The 21,890-nt window shown below is 47.7% G+C and overlaps 1 protein-coding gene across 1 annotated transcript; it reads right to left on the bottom strand.

Moving 5' to 3' along the window:
• Nucleotides 1-13,459: 13,459 nt before the first annotated feature.
• LOC134367919 (melanoma-associated antigen B1-like) lies at nt 13,460-14,503 on the bottom strand. Its single transcript, XM_063084576.1, has one exon. It carries the CDS (start codon nt 14,501-14,503, stop codon nt 13,460-13,462), a length of 1,044 nt encoding a protein of 347 aa, XP_062940646.1.
• Between the last annotated feature and the right edge of the window lie 7,387 nt (nt 14,504-21,890).

Raw genomic sequence — 21,890 nt, 5'->3', positions numbered from 1 at the left:
AGTCACCCTCGGCAGACCGGACTACACGCCTCTCAGATGCCACCTCTCAGAGAAGTGGAAGCAAGGGTGAGCCACATCCAGCTGTGGCTGCCCGGGGCCTCCCAGAGCCAACCGCAGGGACGGGACTTAGTGAGGGCCCGCCTGATCGTACGTGGGTGGGGGTACCTTCAGTCCACGTTTAGGCTCCTCAGCTTGACTGCAGACCAGTCCTGGGAAGTCACACTCTGCAGACTGGATGCCCGGCCTCTCAGATGCACCGCTTCTCAGACACCGTGCCTCTCAGACTCCACCTCTCAGACGTGCTGCTTCTCAGACACCGTGCCTTTCAGAGAAGCGGAAACAAGGGTGAGCCACATCCAGCTGTGGCTGCCCGGGGCCTCCCAGGCAGAAATCATCATGTCGAATGGATACCTGCACTCCCATGTTCATAGCAGCTCTGTTTACAATAGCCAAGACATGGAACCAACCTAAATGTCCACCGATGGATGACTGGATAAGGAAATTGTGGTATATATACACTGGAATACTACTCTGCCATAAAAAATAATGAAATACTCCCATTTGCAGCAACATGGATGAACCTGGAGAAACTTATGTTGAGTGAAATTAGCAAAGCACAGAGGGATAAATACCACATGTGCTCACTCATAAGTGGGAGCTAAGAGAGAAAGAAGGAAAGAAAGACCACAGTAGTGTGTTGGTCTTACAGATGGAGGAAACTATCCTAGGGCTACAAAGTGGAGTGGGGGGAAGGGGGGGAGGGAGGTTGGGGGATAATTGGGCGGGGGACACAGGGTACAAACGTAATTTCTGGTAATGGGTATGTGGCCAGTAGGAATCTGGCCCTCACATCATGGGCACGAGGGGTGACAATGAGCTTTGTATCTCATGAATATTCATAATAAAAATAAATAAATAATAAATAAATAAATTCGACTAATGAGAGGGCCTTAGATTCTTCCCTCTGCTGTGGTGTGACTATCATCCTCAGACCAAGACCTTCATTTCTCTGTTACCCCTGAGTGGGAACTGATGGGCACCTGTGCCTGACGTATCTGCCTGGGGTCTTCCAGGGCTCACAGTAGGGAGAATTCTGTGTGGCCCTCACTGATATGGGGTGGAAGGTCCCCACAGTCCTCAGGGTTCTCACCATGACATCTGGAACAACTTGGAAATCCTTCTCATGCTGACCTGAGGCTGTTCCCTGTGACCTAGTCTCTTACTTCTATGAGATGCCCTGGGAAAACTAAGTGCGAATCATCATGTCCAGGTCTGACAACAGGGGTGGGCCTCTCTGCGGCCCCCTCCTTTCTGGGAGGGGTGCCCTCATCATTACTCAATGTCACAGCCTTAAAACCTGTTAGGGACTGGGTACCTCTGATGAATTGGGCCTATCCCATTAGACCAAGGCCCTCACCTCCCTGAGACTACCTCTGGAAAAAATAAGGGCATCTCAGCCTGTCAGCTCTACCCTGAGCCTCTTATTGCTGGACAGCAGATGTGGGCCTTGAATGTGGCCCTCAAATCCGTTAGTCTTTAGACGGGAAGTGAGGTTACTCCAAATTTGTCTACTCTGCCCGAGACCTCCTAGAGCCCAGTGCAGGGGCACTGCTCAGTGTGGCTCCCTCTTTTGGGTAGAGGTCCGCTCATTAGCCCTCACAGTTCTCACCTTGACTCCAGTTAAGGCCTCGGTCTCCACCATCTGCAGAATGAGGACTAAGTTCTAAGACCAAGGTACTTCCCTCCCTCCCTGACACTTTCCAGGCAGAACTCTCCCAGACAGCTTTCCTGAGGCCTCCCAGTGCCAACCACAGAGGCAGGACTTATGGGGGCCCCTTTGTTATGGATAAGAGGTGATCCCTTCAATCCACACTCAGGGTCCTCACCTTGGTATCTCATGAGAGCTTGGAATTCCTCCCTCTACTGACCTGAGTCCACCAGCCTGCAAACAAAGCCCTCACCTCCCTGAATTTCTACATAGGAAAGTCAGTACTCCACACACCAGAGCCTCCCAGAACCGAGTGCAGTGGCTCTGCTTTGCTTTGTTACATCCATTAGGGAGAGATTCCCTCATTTAGCCCTCAGGGCCCTCACCTTGACTCTAGTTAGGACCTAGCTCTCCTCCTTATGCAAAATCAGGGGTACTCCGTTAGATAAAGGCCCAGCAGTTGCTGAGACTTTTCAGGCACAACTCTGCCGGACAGCTCTCCCGGGACCTCCCAAGGCCGACCGCAGGCGTGAGACTTAGTGCAGCCCCGTTTGTTGTGGGTGAGCGGTGGTCCCCTCAGTCCACGTTCAGGGTCCTCACCTTGACCTCAGACCAGTCCTGGGAAGTCACCCTCGGCGGACCGGACTACAGGACTCTCAGACATGGCCTCTCAGACGGCCCGCCCCTCCGAAAGGCGGAAGCGAGGATGAGCCACATCCGGCCTCCCAGGGCCTCCCAGGGCCTCCCAGACGCCGCGCCTCCCAAACTCCGCGATTCCCAGACACCCCGCCTCTCAGAAAAGCGGAAGCGAGGATGAGCCACATCCGGCCTCCAGGGGAGGCTTGGGTCTTGAATGTTGTGGTTCGGGGGGCTTTGCTGTTGGGGTTGGTGATAGAGTTGTTTGTGGTTTTGTGGATGGCGTGTTATGATGAGGTGGAGGTTGTTATTAGTTTTAAGAGTATGGGTGATTGGGTGATTTATGTGGGGGAGGGGACGGGTTATTTTCATGAGGATTCTAGAGGTGTGGCTGTGTTGTATAGTTATGGGTGCTGATTGGTGGCGGTGGCTGTGTGGTCTTTGTTTATGGGTGTCATTATTGTTAGTGACGTTACTTGGGGGTGGTGAAATAATTAGTAGTGTAGTCATTAGGATTGTAATGAGGAAAGAAAGGAAGTAAAGTTTGATTAGACCTTTTTGGTTGGAGGTGGTTGTTGCAGCTAGTACTTGGAAGTGGGCAATGTCTTTTGGGACTGTTTCTTCTAGTCAAGCTCGGTCTAGTGTTTGGGAGGCTGTGCTTTGGCTTGCGCTTAGGCTGAGATAGGGTATTGTACGATGGGTAAGGGTTGGGAAGAATCCTAGGAGAGTAGAGAAGTTGTGTGAGGGTGAGGATAGTTTGGGGGTTAGGTTGAGTGAGTTTAGACATAGTTCTAGTGCTAGGGTGAAGCCTAGAATGGTGATGAGGAGGGTGGATAGTTTGAGGCAAAGTGGTATAGTCATTTGGGGAATATTTATTGGGGGCATGCTGTTGGAGATGATAAAGCTAGCAAAGATGCTGCCGATTACCAGACGTTGGGTTGGGTTGGTGAGGTTGGGGTTGTTTTCGTTGATGCTTATTAGGGTTGGGAAGTGGGGTTGTCCTAGTAGTGTAAGAAAAATGGTTCGGGGGCTGACCCCGTGGCACACTCGGGAGAGTGTGGCACTGGGAGCATGAGAGCGCTCCCACCGCGGGTAGGACTGGCTGGTGCGCTCACTGGCTGAGAGCGGTGCGGGCGACACCAAGACAAGGGTTACGATCCCCTTACCGGTCACACACACACACACACAAAAAAAAAAAAAAAGAAAAGAAAAGAAAAATAGTTCCGGTACTTTAGGCGGCTGTGAGGGTGGTGGCAATGAGTATGATTGTGAGGGCTGAGGCGTTAGTATACAATGTGTTTATGGTCTCGATGATTAGGTCTTTGGAGTAAAAACCTGTTAGGAATGGCATGCCTGTGAGAGCGAGGTTTCCTATGATTAGAGAGGTTGATGTAAGGGGTATAATTTTACGTAGGCCTCCTAGTTTTCCGATGTCTTCTTCGTTGTTTAGGTTGTGGATAATAGAGCCGGAGCATATGAATAGTATGGCCTTGAAAAATGCGTGCATGCAGATGTGGAGGAAAGCTAGATGTGGTTGGTTGATGACAATCGTTACTGTTATTAGGCCTAGTTGGCTTGAGGTAGAGAATGCGATAATTTTTTTGATATCGTTTTGTGTTAAGGTGCAGATCGCTGTGAATAGTGTGGTGAGAGCCCCTAGGCATAGTGTTAGTGTTTGGATTGTTTTGTTGTTTTCTATTAGGGGTAGAATCGGATCAGTAGGAAGATTTCTGCTACGACTCTTGTGCTGGAATGGAGTAGGGCTGAGACAGGTGTGGGACCTTCCATTGCAGAGGCTAGTCATGGGTGCCGGCCGAACTGGGCGGACTTACCTGTTGCAGCGAGGAGGAGGCCTGTTAATGGGAGGGGGCTCGGGTTTGTGTTGAGGATGAATAGTTGTTGGAGGTCTCGTGTGTTTGAATATACGAAAAATCACGCTGTAGCTAGGATGAAGCCGATGTCACTGAGACGGTTGTAGAGGATTGCTTGCAGGGCTGCTGTGTTTGCGTCTGTTCAGCCATGTCATCATCTGATTAGACGAAAGGATATGATGCCTACTCCTTCTCATCCAATGAAGAGGTGGAATAGGTTGTTGGTGGAGACCAGGATTAGTGTTGCGATAAGGAAGATGAGTAGGTATTTGAAGAACTTATTGATGTTGGGGTCCGATTGCATGTATCATAGAGAGAATTCTATAATGGATCATGTAACGAAGAGGGCTAGTGGGATGAAAATTATAGAGAAGTAGTCCAGTTTGAAGCTAAGGGATAATTTTAGTGTTTGGATGGTGATTCAGTGTCAGTTGGAGGTGATTGTATCCTGTCCGGAGTAAATAAATGTGAGGGCAGGTGTGAGGCTGGTCAAGAAAGCAAGTTGGGTTGAGGTTTTCACGTGGTAGGGGTAGTGCTTGTGCGTGTTGGTAAGGGTGGGGATGATGAGAATGACAAGTGAGATTACTGTTAGGGATAGGGGTAGGTTTATTACTTTTACTTGGAGTTGCACCAGATTTTTGGTTCCTAAGGCCAATGGATTGCTTCTATCCTTTAAACGTAAGAAAGCCATAGTTTTAGGTATGGTCATAAGAATTAGCAGTTCTTGGGATCTTTCTTGGTGAATAAGGGGTTTTGAGTCTCTGTTGTCAGGTTCACAGCCTAATGTTTTGTCTGAACTATATTTACAGTAAAGGGGCCCTAGAGCTGTTTTGGGGTTGAGGGACAGGAGTAGAAGCGGGATGATGTGTATGAGTATCAGGGAATTCTCTCGTGTGAGGGATCGTTTGATGCTGTTGATGTGATGTGTGAGAGCACCTCGTTGTGTTGTGATTAGTATAAATAGGGTGTATAGGGCCGTGATTAGTATGTTGAGTCCTATGAGGATAACTGTAATATTTGATCATGAGAATGATGTTATTATTATGAGTAACTCTCCGATTAGGTTGATGGTTGGTGGGAGGGCTAGATTTGTTAGGGAGGCTAGTAATCATCATGTTGCCATTAGGGGGAGGAGTGTTTGCAGTCCGCGGGCCAGGATTATAGTTCGACTGTGGGTGCGTTCGTAGTTGGAGTTTACAAGACAGAAGAGCAGGGATGATGTAAGTCCATGGGCAATTATTAGGGCTGTAGCTCCTGTGAATCCTCAGGGTGTTTGGATTAGGATGGCTATGCTTACTAGGGCCATGTGGCTGACGGATGAATATGCCATGAGGGATTTCAGGTCTGTCTGACGTAGGCAGATAGAGCTTGTCATGACCATTCCTCATAGAGAGAGAACGAGGGAGGGGTAGGTTATGGAGTTTGCTGGGGGGTTTAGAATGATGGTGATTCGTATCATTACGTATCCTCCTAGTTTTAGGAGGATGGCTGCGAGGACTATGGATCTGGCGATAGGGGCTTCTACGTGTGCTTTTTTTAGTCAGAGGTGAAGTCTCTAGAGTGGTATTTTTAGTATAAATACTGTTATGCATGCTGTTCATAGGAGGGTGCCGGATCATGAGGGTGGGGGTGTTTGGGTTCAGTGTTGAAGCAGCAGTAGGTTTAATGAGCCGGTGGAGTTGTGGATGTAGGTCAGTGCCATTAGTAGAGGTACGGAGCCGAAAAGGGTATAGAATAGGAAATAGAGTCCTGCATGTAGTTGTTCTCGTTGGCTGCCCCATCGGGTGATGATGATTAGGGGTGGGATTAGTGTTGCTTCAAATAGGATGTAGAATATGATCAGTTCTGTGGCGGTAAATGTTATGATTAAAAAATTTGTAATGAGGTTAATGTGAGGATATGTAGTTTTTTTCGAATGAGTGTTTCTTTAGAGAGGTGGTGTTGGCTCGCTATAATTATTAGGGGGAGGAGTCAGGTTGTTAATACCAGAAGTGGGGTTGAGTGGGGGTCTGAGAAGAAGTTTAATGATGTGGTTGTGCTATTTTCATCGTTGTGGTTTAAGAAAAGAAGAGTGATGAGGCTAACTAGTAGGCTGTGGGTTGTCGAGTTGATTCAGATAATATTATTGTTGGAGTCCCACGTGGTGGGGATGAGTATGATTGTGGGGATAATAAGTTTTAGCATTGTAGGAGGTTAAGGTTTTGCACGAGGTCTAGGCCCAAAGTGTCAGAGATCATTACTAGAAGTGCTAGGCTTATGGCGGTTTCGCAGCCTGCAAAGATTAGGAGGATGATGGGGAGCATGTAGGATAGGGTGAAGTGTAGGTTTAGGGACAGGACGGTGGCTAGGACGAATAGGGATAATATTAGGCCCTCCAAGCATAATAGGGAGGATGCAAAGTGGGATCGGTATATTAGCAGTCCTACGAGGAATGTAGTGTATGCTAAGATGATGTTAATATAAATTGGAGGCATTTAGTAGTTACGAAATGTCGCAATTTAATGGGTCGAAACCAGTTGTTTTAATTAATCTAACTACCATATTCAGCTCCTTCTAGGCCTTTTTGGGATCATTCACAGGCTAGGCTTAGTGCTAGTGTGAGGATTAGGATAAGTGCCACGGTGAGTATTAGTTTGAGGTTGTTCGTTTGGGTGGCTCACGGGAGGGGTAGTAGTAAGGTAATCTCTAGGTCGAATAGTAGGAATGTGATGGCTACCAAGAAGAATTTTCTGGAGAATGGTAGGCGAGCGGATCCTACTGGGTCCAACCTGCATTTGTATGGACTTAACTTTTGTGCATAGGTATATGTTTGGGGGAGTCAGAAGCCAAAGCTGATAAGGAGGAGTGCTAGTGTTGTGTTGGTTAAGAGAGTTAATGCTAGGTTGATTATTCTTTTCTGGGTTGTGACCAGATCTTATTGATTGGAAGTCAGCTGTACTAGCTGATACCGAAAGAATAGGATCCTCATCAGAAAATGGAGATGTATAGGAACAGTCAGACTACATCTACGAAGTGTCAATATCAGGCTGCGGCTTCAAAGCCAAAATGGTGTTTGGATGTGAAGTGGAATTTTAGTTGGCGTAGAAGACAGACGGTGAGGAAGGCGGATCCAATCATTACGTGGAGGCCGTGGAAACCTGTTGCTACGAAGAATGTTGATCCGTTTACGCTGTCGGAAATGGTAAAGGGGGTTTCGAGGTATTCTGAGATTTGGAGGAGTGTGAAGTAAGTGCCCAGGGAGATTGTGATGAAGAGGGCTTGGAGTATATGTTTGCGGTTTCCTTCTATGAGGCTGTGGTGGGCCCAGGTGACGGACACTCCGGAGGCTAGCAGTACTGGTGTGTTGAGTAGTGGAACCTCTATGGGGTTGAGAGGGTTGATGCCTGCTGGTGGTCAGAAAGCCCCTCAGCTAGGGGTTGGGGCTAGGCTTGAGTGGTAAACGGCTGAGGAGAACCCGGTGAAGAAGAAAACTTCGGATGTAATAAAAAGGATTATTCCATATCGTAGTCCTGTTTGGATGATAGTTGTATGGTGGCCTGGGAAGGTGCTTTCTCGTACTACATCTCATCATCATTGGTATATGGTTAGTAGGTTAGTCAGTAGTCCTAGGATTAAGAGGGTGTTGGAATTAAAGTGGAATCATATTGTTAGGCTGGATGTTATGAGAAAGGCGGATAGGGCTCCTGTGAGTGGTCAGGGGCTGGGGTTTACTATGTGATAGGCGTGGGTTTGGTGGGTCATTAGGCATTGCTGTGTTGGTAGAGGCTTACTAAGAGGGTAAACACATAAGCTTGGACTAGGGCTACGGTAAGTTTGAGGATGGTGAGTAGGGTGAGGAGGGTGAAAGTAGCTGAGGCTGTCAGGGGGCTCAGAGTTGTTAGTACTAGTGTAGTGTTTCTGATAAGGTGCATAAGCAGGTGGCCAGCTGTGATGTCGGCTGTTAACCGTACGGCTAGGGCTATGGGTTGGATGAAGAGGCTGATGGTTTCGATGGCTACGAGTATTGGGATAAGGGGGTGGGTGTGCCTTGGGGTAGAAGGTGAGCTAGAGATTCTTTTGTTTTGTGGCAAAAACCTAGGATCACCGTTCCGGCTCACAGGGGGATTGTTATGCCTAAGTTTAGGGACAGTTGGGAGGTGAGTGAGAATGAGTGGGGCAGCAGGCCTAGTAGGTTTGTTGAGCCAACCAATAGGATTAGTGAGGTTAGTATTAAGGATCATGATTGTCCTTTGGTGTTGTGGGTTGCCATCAATCGTTTCAGAATAAGTTGGATCAGTCATATTTGTAGAGAGGTTAGGCGATTGTTGATGAGGCAGGAGGGAAGAGGATACATTGCGTTGGGTAGGAGAATGATGAGGGCTACGATAGGTATTCCCATTAGCACGGGGGTGGTAAAAGAGGTGAATAGATTTTCGTTCATTTTTTTTCTCATAGATTAGTGTGTTTTGGAATTTTAGTAATTTTTTCTGCGGGGTTAGAGGGGTAGGTGAATTTTGAGGGTTTTAGTTGAAGTATAATGAAGAGCATTAGGATTATAAATATAATGGAGGTGAATCATGTTGAGGTATCTAGTTGTGGCATCTCATTGTGGGAAGGCCAGTGCTTCCATTCTTTACCTTAAAAGGTTAATGCTATTTAGCTTCACGATGTGCGTGTTGTGTTAAGGTTGATCAGTCTTCAAAGTGTTTGAGTGGGACGAGTTCGAGTAGGATGGGCATGAAGCTGTGGTTTGAGCCGCAGATCTCTGAGCATTGTCCGTAGAATAGGCCTGGTCGCGTTGCTGTTAGGGTTGTTTGGTTTAGACGTCCTGGGATCGCGTCCATTTTTACGCCTAGCGAGGGTGCGGTTCGTGAGTGTAGCACGTCTTTGGATGAGATTAGCATGTGGACTGGGGTTTCTATCGGGAGTACTGTTCGGTTGTCAACTTCTAGGAGTCGGAGCTCCCCTGGTTTTAGGTCGGGGGTGGGAGTTATGTATGAGTCGAAGTTTAGGTCTGTGTAATCTGTATATTCGTAACTTCAGTACCATTGGTGGCCCATGGCTTTGACAGTTAAGAGGGGGTTATTGATTTCATCTGTTATATAGAGGATTCGTAGTGATGGAAGGGCGATGGAAGTTAGGATAACAGCGGGTAAAATAGTCCATATGGTTTCTACCATTTGGGCGGTTATAGTGCTTGTGTGCGTGAGTTTTGTGGTTAATATTAGGGAAATGATAGAAAGGACTAAGGAACTGATTAGGAACACGATTATGAGGGTGTGTTCATGGAATTATAATAGTTCCTCCATGATGGGGGAGGAGGCGTCTTGAAGTCCTAGTTGTAATGGGTGTGCCACAGAGATATAAAGGATTCGGGCCTATAAGTTGACTCTGATGAAGTCACGTAATGTTTTTACTAATATCTCGCTTGTGGGGAAGGTCCTAGGGGCTATGGGGTTGGCTTGAAACCATTCTTTGGGGGTTCGATTCCTTCCTTTCTTGTTGGGTCTTTACGTATACCGGTTCCTCAAATGTGTGGGAAGCAGGGGGGCAGCCGTGTAGTCATTCTAGATTTGTTTTGAGAAGTTCTACCACTGAAACTTCTCGTTTTGAAGTGAAGACTTCTCATGTTATGAAAATTATTAATATAACTGCTGTTAAGGAGATAAATGATCCTATGGATGAGACTGTATTTCACATGGTGTATGCATCTGGGTAGTTGGAGCATCGCCGTGGTATTCGTGATAGGCCTAGGAATTGTTGTGGAAAGAATGTCAGGTTTACACCCACGAATATGACCGTGAAGTGAATTTTAGCTCAAGTGGCATTGAGGGTGTAGCCTGAAAGTAGAGGAAATCAGTGGATGAAGCCTCCTATGATAGCGAATACCGCTCCTATGGAGAATACATAGTGGAAATGCGCTACTAGGTAGTATGTGTCGTGAAGTACAATGTCTAGTGATGAGTTGGCTAGCACAATTCCTGTCAGGCCCCCTATTGTAAATAGGAAGATGAAGCCCAGTGCTCATAATATAGCGGGAGATCATTTGATATCTCCTCCATGCAGTGTGGCTAGTCAGCTGAATACTTTTATGCCTGTGGGAATCGTGATGATTATTGTGGCTGCTGTGAAGTATGCTCGAGTGTCTACATCTATTCCTACTGTAAATATGTGGTGGGCTCAGATGATAAAGCCCAAAAAGCCAATGGATATTATAGCCCAGACCATTCCTATATATATCCGAATGGTTCTTTTTTACCTGAGTAATAGATCACGATGTGTGAGACTATTCGGAAGCCGGGGAGAATGAGGATATAGACTTCGGGGGGTGTAAGGTATCTGTATGCTTTAATTTGTGGTAATGTGAGTTGTTAGATCATTTTGTGATGAAACTTGAGCAATATTTATAAAAATTTACAATTGTCAAACCTTCTTTAACCCAATTTCTGCTTTACTATGTCTTTCCTGTAAGAAACCATGAACATTTACACAGAAATTCATGTTCAAAGGCATCAATTTCAGTTCTATTAATCATAAGTAATGGGGAACAACTTACTTGAACATTAGGAGGAGAATGGTTATTTATGGCACAAACACCCTTTAGAATTCTATGAAATAGTTTAAAACGTGAGGTGGATCTATATGTGCTGTCACAGAAGGATCCTGCATTCATTTCATTAAGTGACAAGAGCAACATGGCAGAACATAACAAGTAGCAGAACAATATGTACAATGTTACCCATGTATGTTAAAAACTTAATATATTTTATAGCACATCTACGTATGAAAATGCCTGGAATCAGCTTTAAAATGACACATACCAGATTGTTAATTGTGGTTACTTTTGAAAAGGGGGCTGAATTTTGGAGGAATGTCGTAAGGGGAGAAATTGTGATTTATCTCTATTAAATTTTTTTACAACAAGAATAGATACACAACTATTAACTCAATCGTTAAAATATTTAAATAGGCCTAACAATAGAAATAGTAAATGTGTATTACTCAGATAAAGTAAGTGCTAACTGACGCCATAGAAAAAAACCTAACTTTTGAATAGCTTAACACAACAAAAATTTGTTTCTTGTGCACACAAAATCTGATGTGGGTTGGCAGAGGCTCTCTGTTAATAGGTGACCCAAGGATGCAGGCTGCTTCCATCACGTGGCTCCACACCTCACCATGGGCTCCCCATGTTTGCTGTTGAATGTAAGAGAAAGCATGGAGGTGTCAGGCTAGCTCTCATGAGCCTTGACCTGGAGGTGACAAACATGCATCTGCTATGTTTCAGTGATAAGAGTTAGTCACATAACCCTTACTAACTATAAGTGGACTGGGTTCCCAGGGCTAGTGGCATCAGGACCCCAGGCACAGGAAGCCCATAGTCCCAAATTGGGTTTGATGCTCATTTTCACCTGGCTTCTTTAGGCCTGCTTTTAGTGCTTTGGCCACAGAGTACTTCCTATCACTTGAGAGACATTGTGGAACAGTGAGAAAAGAAATGAATGAATAGACACAAGATCTGCCTCAGGCCGGGAGGAGAGGAAAAGGGTGAGCTCTAGAGGAATTCAGACCAAGGTCTAGTCCCAGCTGTATCACTGACCAGCCACGTGAACTTCAGAATATTGCAAGTTCTCCATCGGCCAATGAGTTTGAAAAGCCCCATCTCACAGCATTGTTAGAAAATATGTAATCTGTGTAAAGCACCTGGCAAAATGACTGGCAAATATTGGGTCTTTAATGAATGGCAGTTTTTACTATGATTATATTAATACCAGAAGAGACTATTCTCTTCTCTGGGAATTCTATTTTATCCAGATGTCAGAAAATATTCAGTGCTTTAAAACAAACAAACAAAACCCCCAAATAAACTACAGTGCTGCTAAACAAATAATAGAAGTAAATTTTCCCCATTAGAGAATGCTATTCCTCTAATGGACTTCACGAGGATTCAACTCAAAGTTTTCAGAATTTATGTTAAGGACCAGCAATGCCCCTCCCTCCTAGATGCCCTCCGCAACAAAAATGCTCCTATTTATTTTACCACTAATAAAATTTAGCCCTATCTTGGAGTTTTGCCAAATTATATGCAAAATAACCCAATTAATGAAATAGGCTCTGACTCCCCCAGCTCAGGGCAAAGGGTGCCAGCTTAATAGCTTTTTAGCATCTCACCTCAAGGGGGTATCATCCTTATTTCTCAGAAACTCCCTGGAGACCATATGCACAGCACACCTGGTTTCTGCATTGTGTCCAACTGCACTGGGACAAGAGCCTCGTGCATCTTTCCTTTCTACCTTAGGGAGAGATTCCACCTGCTTTACCCACAATCACGAAGTAATTGTTAAGGGCTGTTTCCTATTCTGGGCTTAGTCTCTCAACTATGGGGCTCACCGTCTGAGGGTTTGGCCCGTACTCATGATTATCACAGTCTCGTCTACCCCACCATGGAGCTAACTTAAGGTTACCTCCCAACGAGGGACTTGCAATGTCCCAAACCACAAAGTGCCTTGCTCGACTGAGGGAATTCACACTTGACTGCTCTCATCTGGACCTCCTTCCCGTCCCCCACCATCCTCTCTTTTACTTGTCCTGTACATGTGAGAGTGTACCAAGTCATCTTCCTTATACACTACCAGCTCTTAGACTCTAAAAATCCATGGGCAGCGGAAGGGTCTTCTTTATCTTAGCATCATCACTACCAGCACAGAGCCCTGCAGAGAGCAGATGCTCAGTTAATGATGGAAATAAACAAGCCACTGATCAAAGAATGTAATTTATTACTATTTACTTTTATCTGCATTCTTGAAATAGATTATAGACAACCAGGTACATATCGTTGAGTTTTACAAAAAGATAGACAAAAGTGAATAATGCAAACAAAAATTGACTATATTTTGCTTTGTTTCCCTCTATTTTAAGACTCCAATTATGTTTAGTGGGGTTCTTTTACAGATTTCCAATAAAATCTCCATTCCAAAGCCATAAATTTTCTTTTTCTTAAACCCCAAGAAGATTCAAAGATTTTCAAAATGTATTACAGAATATCTAAACTCTTCAAAACCTGATAACAGCAATAAATGTGTGATCTGCATCATTCATAAACACAGACTCTGAATCTAAAAAAAACATTCTACTCAAATAACAGTATTTGAAAGATACTAATGTAAAACAAGAACAAGAAGATATATATTATGATCTCTCTGGCCCCATCTCGGCCTCTCACTACTTAAGAGATTGGAAGCCCTCTTCAATAACAGAATCTGCCTCACACGTCACTAGGGGCAGGAGGAGCTGTCAGATGTGTAGGCCTAGAACATGCACTGGCCTTGGCAGAAGTGCCACGCATGGCTGCGGCTCTGGCTGAAGCTTTTTCTTTCTCATCTCTCAAAGCTTCTTCATAATGGAATGGGAAGACACTAGGGGTGGTATTAATGAGTTGGGCCAAAAACTCCAGGACTTTCATCTTGCTGGTTTCAGCATGGGCTCTTGGACCCCACAGGAACTGATAGCGTGGAGGATCACTGTTGGGTACCTGCTGATACTCCAGGTACCTTTCCTTCACCAGATCTTGGGTGATGAGCTTCCTGACATCCCCAAAGATGAAATGACTCTTCCCATCAAAGACTCCCATCATATTCAGGAATTCCCACATCTCTTTCTCGGAGGCGCAATTGCCACTGAAGAAGATCACACCCAGCAGAGGCATTAGAAGCCCATTCCTGGGAAAGCCCCGGGAACCGCTCAGGCTCCCATCATCGGTGGGATTTAGCTTGCTGACAAGGGTATAGGAGTGATTTCTGGGGTTGACTTCCTTCAAGTCAAGGCCAAAGACCAGCTCCATGTTCCTAGAGGCTCTCTTGAGGATCTCAGGGAATTGCTCTCTGTACCTTTTGTGGACAACCTTCAGCATCTCTGCCTTCATAATGGGCTCTTTCATTTTATACTTGTGCAGCATGAACTGCATCAGCGTTCCGGCCTTCCTGGTTAGAAGATCATGGCGTGAGCTCTCAGTGGAGGTTGAGGCCTGGGAGGAATTTTTTCTTCCCTCACCTTTACCCTTGGCACCTTTACCAGATCTCTTGCGTGAAACACCCACAGCAGCAGTGGGGGTGTGGGGGGCTCCCTGAGGCTTCTGGGGAATGCCAGCAGCAGGGGAGCCAGGAGGAGTAACCCCCAAAACAAGAGAGGAAGTGGAAGGGGACTCTTCCTCTGCTGCAGCGGCCTGAGCACCCTGAAGACCCTGGGTCTCACTTTGGGCCTGGTGGCGTTTCTCACGGGCTCGGAGCTTACTCTTTCGACCCCGAGGCATGATGACTGTGGTCAGAGACAGCAGGCAGGCGTGTGGGCAGGAAGTCAGGTGAAGTGGGCACCTGGAGGAGAGAGGATGAGATCTTGTGAACACCTTTAGCAAGGAGATATCACCTTGGATTTTAAGAAGCCAATTCCGCAGTTTCCCTTGAGAGTCCTAGGAACACATTGGGCTCTTTTTCTTTGTCAGCCTGTCCTCTGGGAACCCAGAGGAGGAAGTTACAGTGTGCCTTAGGCCATCCCTTATTTGGGGCTGACTGGGTCACAGCAAGACCCGGCAGAGTGGACTCCCTCTGTGTTCAAGGGTCCTCTCGGTTTGCATATGGCATCATCATCATCATGTCTATTCTGTGCTGTTCTGATGGTGACACCTCAAAGATCTTTGGGACCCATGAGAAGGAAATAAGGAGGTGTCTTAGTCCACCACTTCTGTGGGGTCTGGAGGCAGTTCTGAGAGTTTTGTGGGGCCCTCTGTCTTGGGATCATTGGCCATCAATCCGCTCATTCAGAGTCCTCATCTTGTCTACATCTAAAGTCTGAAATCCTCCCTTCTGCTGACTGATGCTGCATCTTCAGACCAAGGCTCTCACCTCCCTTAGACCTAATACAAAGAAATGAGGAGGAGTCTCAGCCTGACGACCCTGGGCCAGGATGCCTAGTGCTGAGAGCAGAAACAGGGCCCAACTCTTTGTTGTTCCCTCTATTTGGGGTGAGGTACCTTCTGTCCTCACCCATGATCCATACTTTTACTCCTGGGACGGCCTGGGGCTCCCCTCTCCAGACCTAAGGACATCTCTCCTCATACTAAGGCCCACACCTCCCTGAAACCCAACGGAAGAAGTGAAGATGGCAATATCTGAACACACTGTCTATTCTCCAGAGGTTGAAAGCTGTGGCTGGCAGGCTGAGGCCCAATGATGTGTGGTCCCACTCATGGTCCTCATTCCAGGTCTCCAGTTGGACTCCTGGAAACACCTAAAATTCCTCCCCCTTGCAAATTCATCAGACTAAGAGCATCACTTCTCTGTTACTCCTGAGGAGGAACTGAGGAACACATCTCCCTGACATCTATGCTTGTAGCCTCTCAGGGCTGACACAGAGAGGGACTCTGGTACCTCTGCTGATATGGGGTGGGAGTTCCCTGAAGTCCTCAAGGTTTTCTCTGTGATGTTCTGGCACAACCTGGAAATCCTCTCTCTACTGACGTGTGGCCCCTTGCATCAGATTAAAATTCTCACCTTCCTCAAGCCCTAAGATGAAAGAAAGCATGCTTCACGTCCAGCACCCCCTGTCCTCTATAAGACCCCACTATTCTGGGGTCTTTGGTCTCTAGTCTTTACTCAGGCAACATCTGAGCCTCCCTCATCCCACCTGACTCTGCCAGCTTCACATCAAGGCCCTCAACTCCCCAAGTCCCCAGGGCTGGATGTGAGGAAGGGATACATTTGGCTACCTCTGCCTGGGGTTTCCCAGGGCTAAGAGGGGGTGGAACTTTGTGGACTACCACTCACTACGTTGGTGTTCATCTCAGTCCTCCCTGTCTTGACCTAATGCCTTTCTGCTCATACTAAGGCAATCAACTCCCTGAGACACCCTGAGAAGAAGTGAAATTTTTCTCATCTGGCCACGACTATCCATGGTCTCCTAATGCAACATTCAGGAAGGGATTCTGTGTTACCCTCACTGTTATGAGATGGGTGGTCCCCTCAGTTCTCAGGATCCTCTCCTTGACTCCTGGCACTAGCTGGGAATCCTCAATCTGCTAACCTTAGGCTGTCTACCTCGGTGAAATTCCTCACCTCCCTGAGATGCTCTAGGAAGAAGTGAGATTCTCCATGTCATCATACCCAGATCTCCCAAGTTTTGCAGTAGGAACAGAGCTCTACGTTCTGTTTCTACGTGGGTCACTTCTTTCTGGGAGGGGTCCCCTCATACTCAGTATCACCACCTTGGCTCCTGTTAGGAACCAGATCTTCTTATTCTGAATGGGGGCTGTCTCACTAAACTAAGGGTATTTATGTCCCTGAGACCACACCCAGAGAAAATGAGGGGACACCTCAGCCTGAGAGCTCTAACCCTGGCTTCTCAGTACTGAATGCAAAGGCAAGACTCTGTGTTCCCCTCTGTTCTGGGATAGGTGGCTGCCCCATTCCTCACACAGGATTTGTACCTTGACCTGTCATGGCCTAGGACTCTCCACCTCTGCTGAACTGGCACAGCCAGCCCTTCGCCTTAAACCGAAGCTCTCATCTTCCTAAGACCTTGCAGGCAGGAGTCCGGGGTATCTAAGTCTGCCAGCTCTGGCCTGGGACTCCCAGGAGCAGCAACAGCTGAAGCTCTCTCCACTGTGTAGCATCCCATTTCCTCACTCAGGGTCTTCATCTTGACTCTGCATACTTTCTGGGACTCCACCCTCTGTTGTCTGGAAGCCACACCACTCAGACAAAGATTCTCATATTCCTTGGACCTAAGTTGACAGAGTGAGCCACATCTTGCCAAGGCTCCTTGGGACCTGTGCTTGCTGACAGCAGGGCTGGGACTCTTAGGATCCCACTGTTCTGGAGTCTGTGGCTCTCTCAGGTCTCACAGAGGACTCCAACCTTAGCGCCTGGTAAGATTTATGACCCCTCCATATACTGACCCGAGTCCACAAGTCTCAGACCAAAGCCCTCATCTCTCTGAATCACTAGGAGGGAAGTTGGGGTGCTCCACATCTGGCTACCTTGCCTGGGGCTCCCAAGTTTGAGAGCAGGGCCCAATTTTGAGAAAACATCTGCTCATGAGCACTGAAAGTCCTAATTTTAATCTTTTTAGGGCCAAGACTCTCCCTCTACGAAGGGGGCTGTCCTCTTTAAACTAAGGCCTTCCTCTCCCTGAGGCCTTCAAGGCTGAAATGACACGGCTCCTCAGTCTTATAGCTCTGGCCCAGGGCCTATCAGGGCCGAGTGCACGGGCGGGACTTAGTGCGGCCCCTTTTGCTGTGGGTGAGCCGTGGTCCCCTCAGTCCACATTTAGGGTCCTCAACTTGACCTCAGACCAATTCTGGGAAGTCACCCTCGGCAGACCGGACTACACGCCTCTCAGATGCCACCTCTCAGAGAAGTGGAAGCAAGGGTGAGCCACATCCAGCTGTGGCTGCCCGGGGCCTCCCAGAGCCAACCGCAGGGACGGGACTTAGTGAGGGCCCGCCTGATCGTACGTGGGTGGGGGTACCTTCAGTCCACGTTTAGGCTCCTCAGCTTGACTGCAGACCAGTCCTGGGAAGTCACACTCTGCAGACTGGATGCCCGGCCTCTCAGATGCACCGCTTCTCAGACACCGTGCCTCTCAGACTCCACCTCTCAGACGTGCTGCTTCTCAGACACCGTGCCTTTCAGAGAAGCGGAAACAAGGGTGAGCCACATCCAGCTGTGGCTGCCCGGGGCCTCCCAGGCAGAAATCATCATGTCGAATGGATACCTGCACTCCCATGTTCATAGCAGCTCTGTTTACAATAGCCAAGACATGGAACCAACCTAAATGTCCACCGATGGATGACTGGATAAGGAAATTGTGGTATATATACACTGGAATACTACTCTGCCATAAAAAATAATGAAATACTCCCATTTGCAGCAACATGGATGAACCTGGAGAAACTTAGGTTGAGTGAAATTAGCAAAGCACAGAGGGATAAATACCACATGTGCTCACTCATAAGTGGGAGCTAAGAGAGAAAGAAGGAAAGAAAGACCACAGTAGTGTGTTGGTCTTACAGATGGAGGAAACTATCCTAGGGCTACAAAGTGGAGTGGGGGGAAGGGGGGGAGGGAGGTTGGGGGATAATTGGGCGGGGGACACAGGGTACAAACGTAATTTCTGGTAATGGGTATGTGGCCAGTAGGAATCTGGCCCTCACATCATGGGCACGAGGGGTGACAATGAGCTTTGTATCTCATGAATATTCATAATAAAAATAAATAAATAATAAATAAATAAATTCGACTAATGAGAGGGCCTTAGATTCTTCCCTCTGCTGTGGTGTGACTATCATCCTCAGACCAAGACCTTCATTTCTCTGTTACCCCTGAGTGGGAACTGATGGGCACCTGTGCCTGACGTATCTGCCTGGGGTCTTCCAGGGCTCACAGTAGGGAGAATTCTGTGTGGCCCTCACTGATATGGGGTGGAAGGTCCCCACAGTCCTCAGGGTTCTCACCATGACATCTGGAACAACTTGGAAATCCTTCTCATGCTGACCTGAGGCTGTTCCCTGTGACCTAGTCTCTTACTTCTATGAGATGCCCTGGGAAAACTAAGTGCGAATCATCATGTCCAGGTCTGACAACAGGGGTGGGCCTCTCTGCGGCCCCCTCCTTTCTGGGAGGGGTGCCCTCATCATTACTCAATGTCACAGCCTTAAAACCTGTTAGGGACTGGGTACCTCTGATGAATTGGGCCTATCCCATTAGACCAAGGCCCTCACCTCCCTGAGACTACCTCTGGAAAAAATAAGGGCATCTCAGCCTGTCAGCTCTACCCTGAGCCTCTTATTGCTGGACAGCAGATGTGGGCCTTGAATGTGGCCCTCAAATCTGTTAGTCTTTAGACGGGAAGTGAGGTTACTCCAAATTTGTCTACTCTGCCCGAGACCTCCTAGAGCCCAGTGCAGGGGCACTGCTCAGTGTGGCTCCCTCTTTTGGGTAGAGGTCCGCTCATTAGCCCTCACAGTTCTCACCTTGACTCCAGTTAAGGCCTCGGTCTCCACCATCTGCAGAATGAGGACTAAGTTCTAAGACCAAGGTACTTCCCTCCCTCCCTGACACTTTCCAGGCAGAACTCTCCCAGACAGCTTTCCTGAGGCCTCCCAGTGCCAACCACAGAGGCAGGACTTATGGGGGCCCCTTTGTTATGGATAAGAGGTGATCCCTTCAATCCACACTCAGGGTCCTCACCTTGGTATCTCATGAGAGCTTGGAATTCCTCCCTCTACTGACCTGAGTCCACCAGCCTGCAAACAAAGCCCTCACCTCCCTGAATTTCTAGATAGGAAAGTCAGTACTCCACACACCAGAGCCTCCCAGAACCGAGTGCAGTGGCTCTGCTTTGCTTTGTTACATCCATTAGGGAGAGATTCCCTCATTTAGCCCTCAGGGCCCTCACCTTGACTCTAGTTAGGACCTAGCTCTCCTCCTTATGCAAAATCAGGGGTACTCCGTTAGATAAAGGCCCAGCAGTTGCTGAGACTTTTCAGGCACAACTCTGCCGGACAGCTCTCCCGGGACCTCCCAAGGCCGACCGCAGGCGTGAGACTTAGTGCAGCCCCGTTTGTTGTGGGTGAGCGGTGGTCCCCTCAGTCCACGTTCAGGGTCCTCACCTTGACCTCAGACCAGTCCTGGGAAGTCACCCTCGGCGGACCGGACTACAGGACTCTCAGACATGGCCTCTCAGATGGCCCGCCCCTCCGAAAGGCGGAAGCGAGGATGAGCCACATCCGGCCTCCCAGGGCCTCCCAGGGCCTCCCAGACGCCGCGCCTCCCAAACTCCGCGATTCCCAGACACCCCGCCTCTCAGAAAAGCGGAAGCGAGGATGAGCCACATCCGGCCTCCAGGGGAGGCTTGGGTCTTGAATGTTGTGGTTCGGGGGGCTTTGCTGTTGGGGTTGGTGATAGAGTTGTTTGTGGTTTTGTGGATGGCGTGTTATGATGAGGTGGAGGTTGTTATTAGTTTTAAGAGTATGGGTGATTGGGTGATTTATGTGGGGGAGGGGACGGGTTATTTTCATGAGGATTCTAGAGGTGTGGCTGTGTTGTATAGTTATGGGTGCTGATTGGTGGCGGTGGCTGTGTGGTCTTTGTTTATGGGTGTCATTATTGTTAGTGACGTTACTTGGGGGTGGTTAAATAATTAGTAGTGTAGTCATTAGGATTGTAATGAGGAAAGAAAGGAAGTAAAGTTTGATTAGACCTTTTTGGTTGGAGGTGGTTGTTGCAGCTAGTACTTGGAAGTGGGCAATGTCTTTTGGGACTGTTTCTTCTAGTCAAGCTCGGTCTAGTGTTTGGGAGGCTGTGCTTTGGCTTGCGCTTAGGCTGAGATAGGGTATTGTACGATGGGTAAGGGTTGGGAAGAATCCTAGGAGAGTAGAGAAGTTGTGTGAGGGTGAGGATAGTTTGGGGGTTAGGTTGAGTGAGTTTAGGCATAGTTCTAGTGCTAGGGTGAAGCCTAGAATGGTGATGAGGAGGGTGGATAGTTTGAGGCAAAGTGGTATAGTCATTTGGGGAATATTTATTGGGGGCATGCTGTTGGAGATGATAAAGCTAGCAAAGATGCTGCCGATTACCAGACGTTGGGTTGGGTTGGTGAGGTTGGGGTTGTTTTCGTTGATGCTTATTAGGGTTGGGAAGTGGGGTTGTCCTAGTAGTGTAAGAAAAATGGTTCGGGGGCTGACCCCGTGGCACACTCGGGAGAGTGTGGCACTGGGAGCATGAGAGCGCTCCCACCGCGGGTAGGACTGGCTGGTGCGCTCACTGGCTGAGAGCGGTGCGGGCGACACCAAGACAAGGGTTACGATCCCCTTACCGGTCACACACACACACACAAAAAAAAAAAAAGAAAAGAAAAGAAAAATAGTTCCGGTACTTTAGGCGGCTGTGAGGGTGGTGGCAATGAGTATGATTGTGAGGGCTGAGGCGTTAGTATACAATGTGTTTATGGTCTCGATGATTAGGTCTTTGGAGTAAAAACTTGTTAGGAATGGCATGCCTGTGAGAGCGAGGTTTCCTATGATTAGAGAGGTTGATGTAAGGGGTATAATTTTACGTAGGCTTCCTAGTTTTCCGATGTCTTCTTCGTTGTTTAGGTTGTGGATAATAGAGCCGGAGCATATGAATAGTATGGCCTTGAAAAATGCGTGCATGCAGATGTGGAGGAAAGCTAGATGTGGTTGGTTGATGACAATCGTTACTGTTATTAGGCCTAGTTGGCTTGAGGTAGAGAATGCGATAATTTTTTGATATCGTTTTGTGTTAAGGTGCAGATCGCTGTGAATAGTGTGGTGAGAGCCCCTAGGCATAGTGTTAGTGTTTGGATTGTTTTGTTGTTTTCTATTAGGGGTAGAATCGGATCAGTAGGAAGATTTCTGCTACGACTCTTGTGCTGGAATGGAGTAGGGCTGAGACAGGTGTGGGACCTTCCATTGCAGAGGCTAGTCATGGGTGCCGGCCGAACTGGGCGGACTTACCTGTTGCAGCGAGGAGGAGGCCTGTTAATGGGAGGGGGCTCGGTTTTGTGTTGAGGATGAATAGTTGTTGGAGGTCTCGTGTGTTTGAATATACGAAAAATCACGCTGTAGCTAGGATGAAGCCGATGTCACTGAGACGGTTGTAGAGGATTGCTTGCAGGGCTGCTGT

This window comes from Cynocephalus volans, chromosome X, assembly GCF_027409185.1.
Source record: "Cynocephalus volans isolate mCynVol1 chromosome X, mCynVol1.pri, whole genome shotgun sequence".
Taxonomy (NCBI): Eukaryota; Metazoa; Chordata; class Mammalia; order Dermoptera; family Cynocephalidae; genus Cynocephalus; species Cynocephalus volans.
This window is presented reverse-complemented; position numbering and strand designations above follow the sequence as displayed.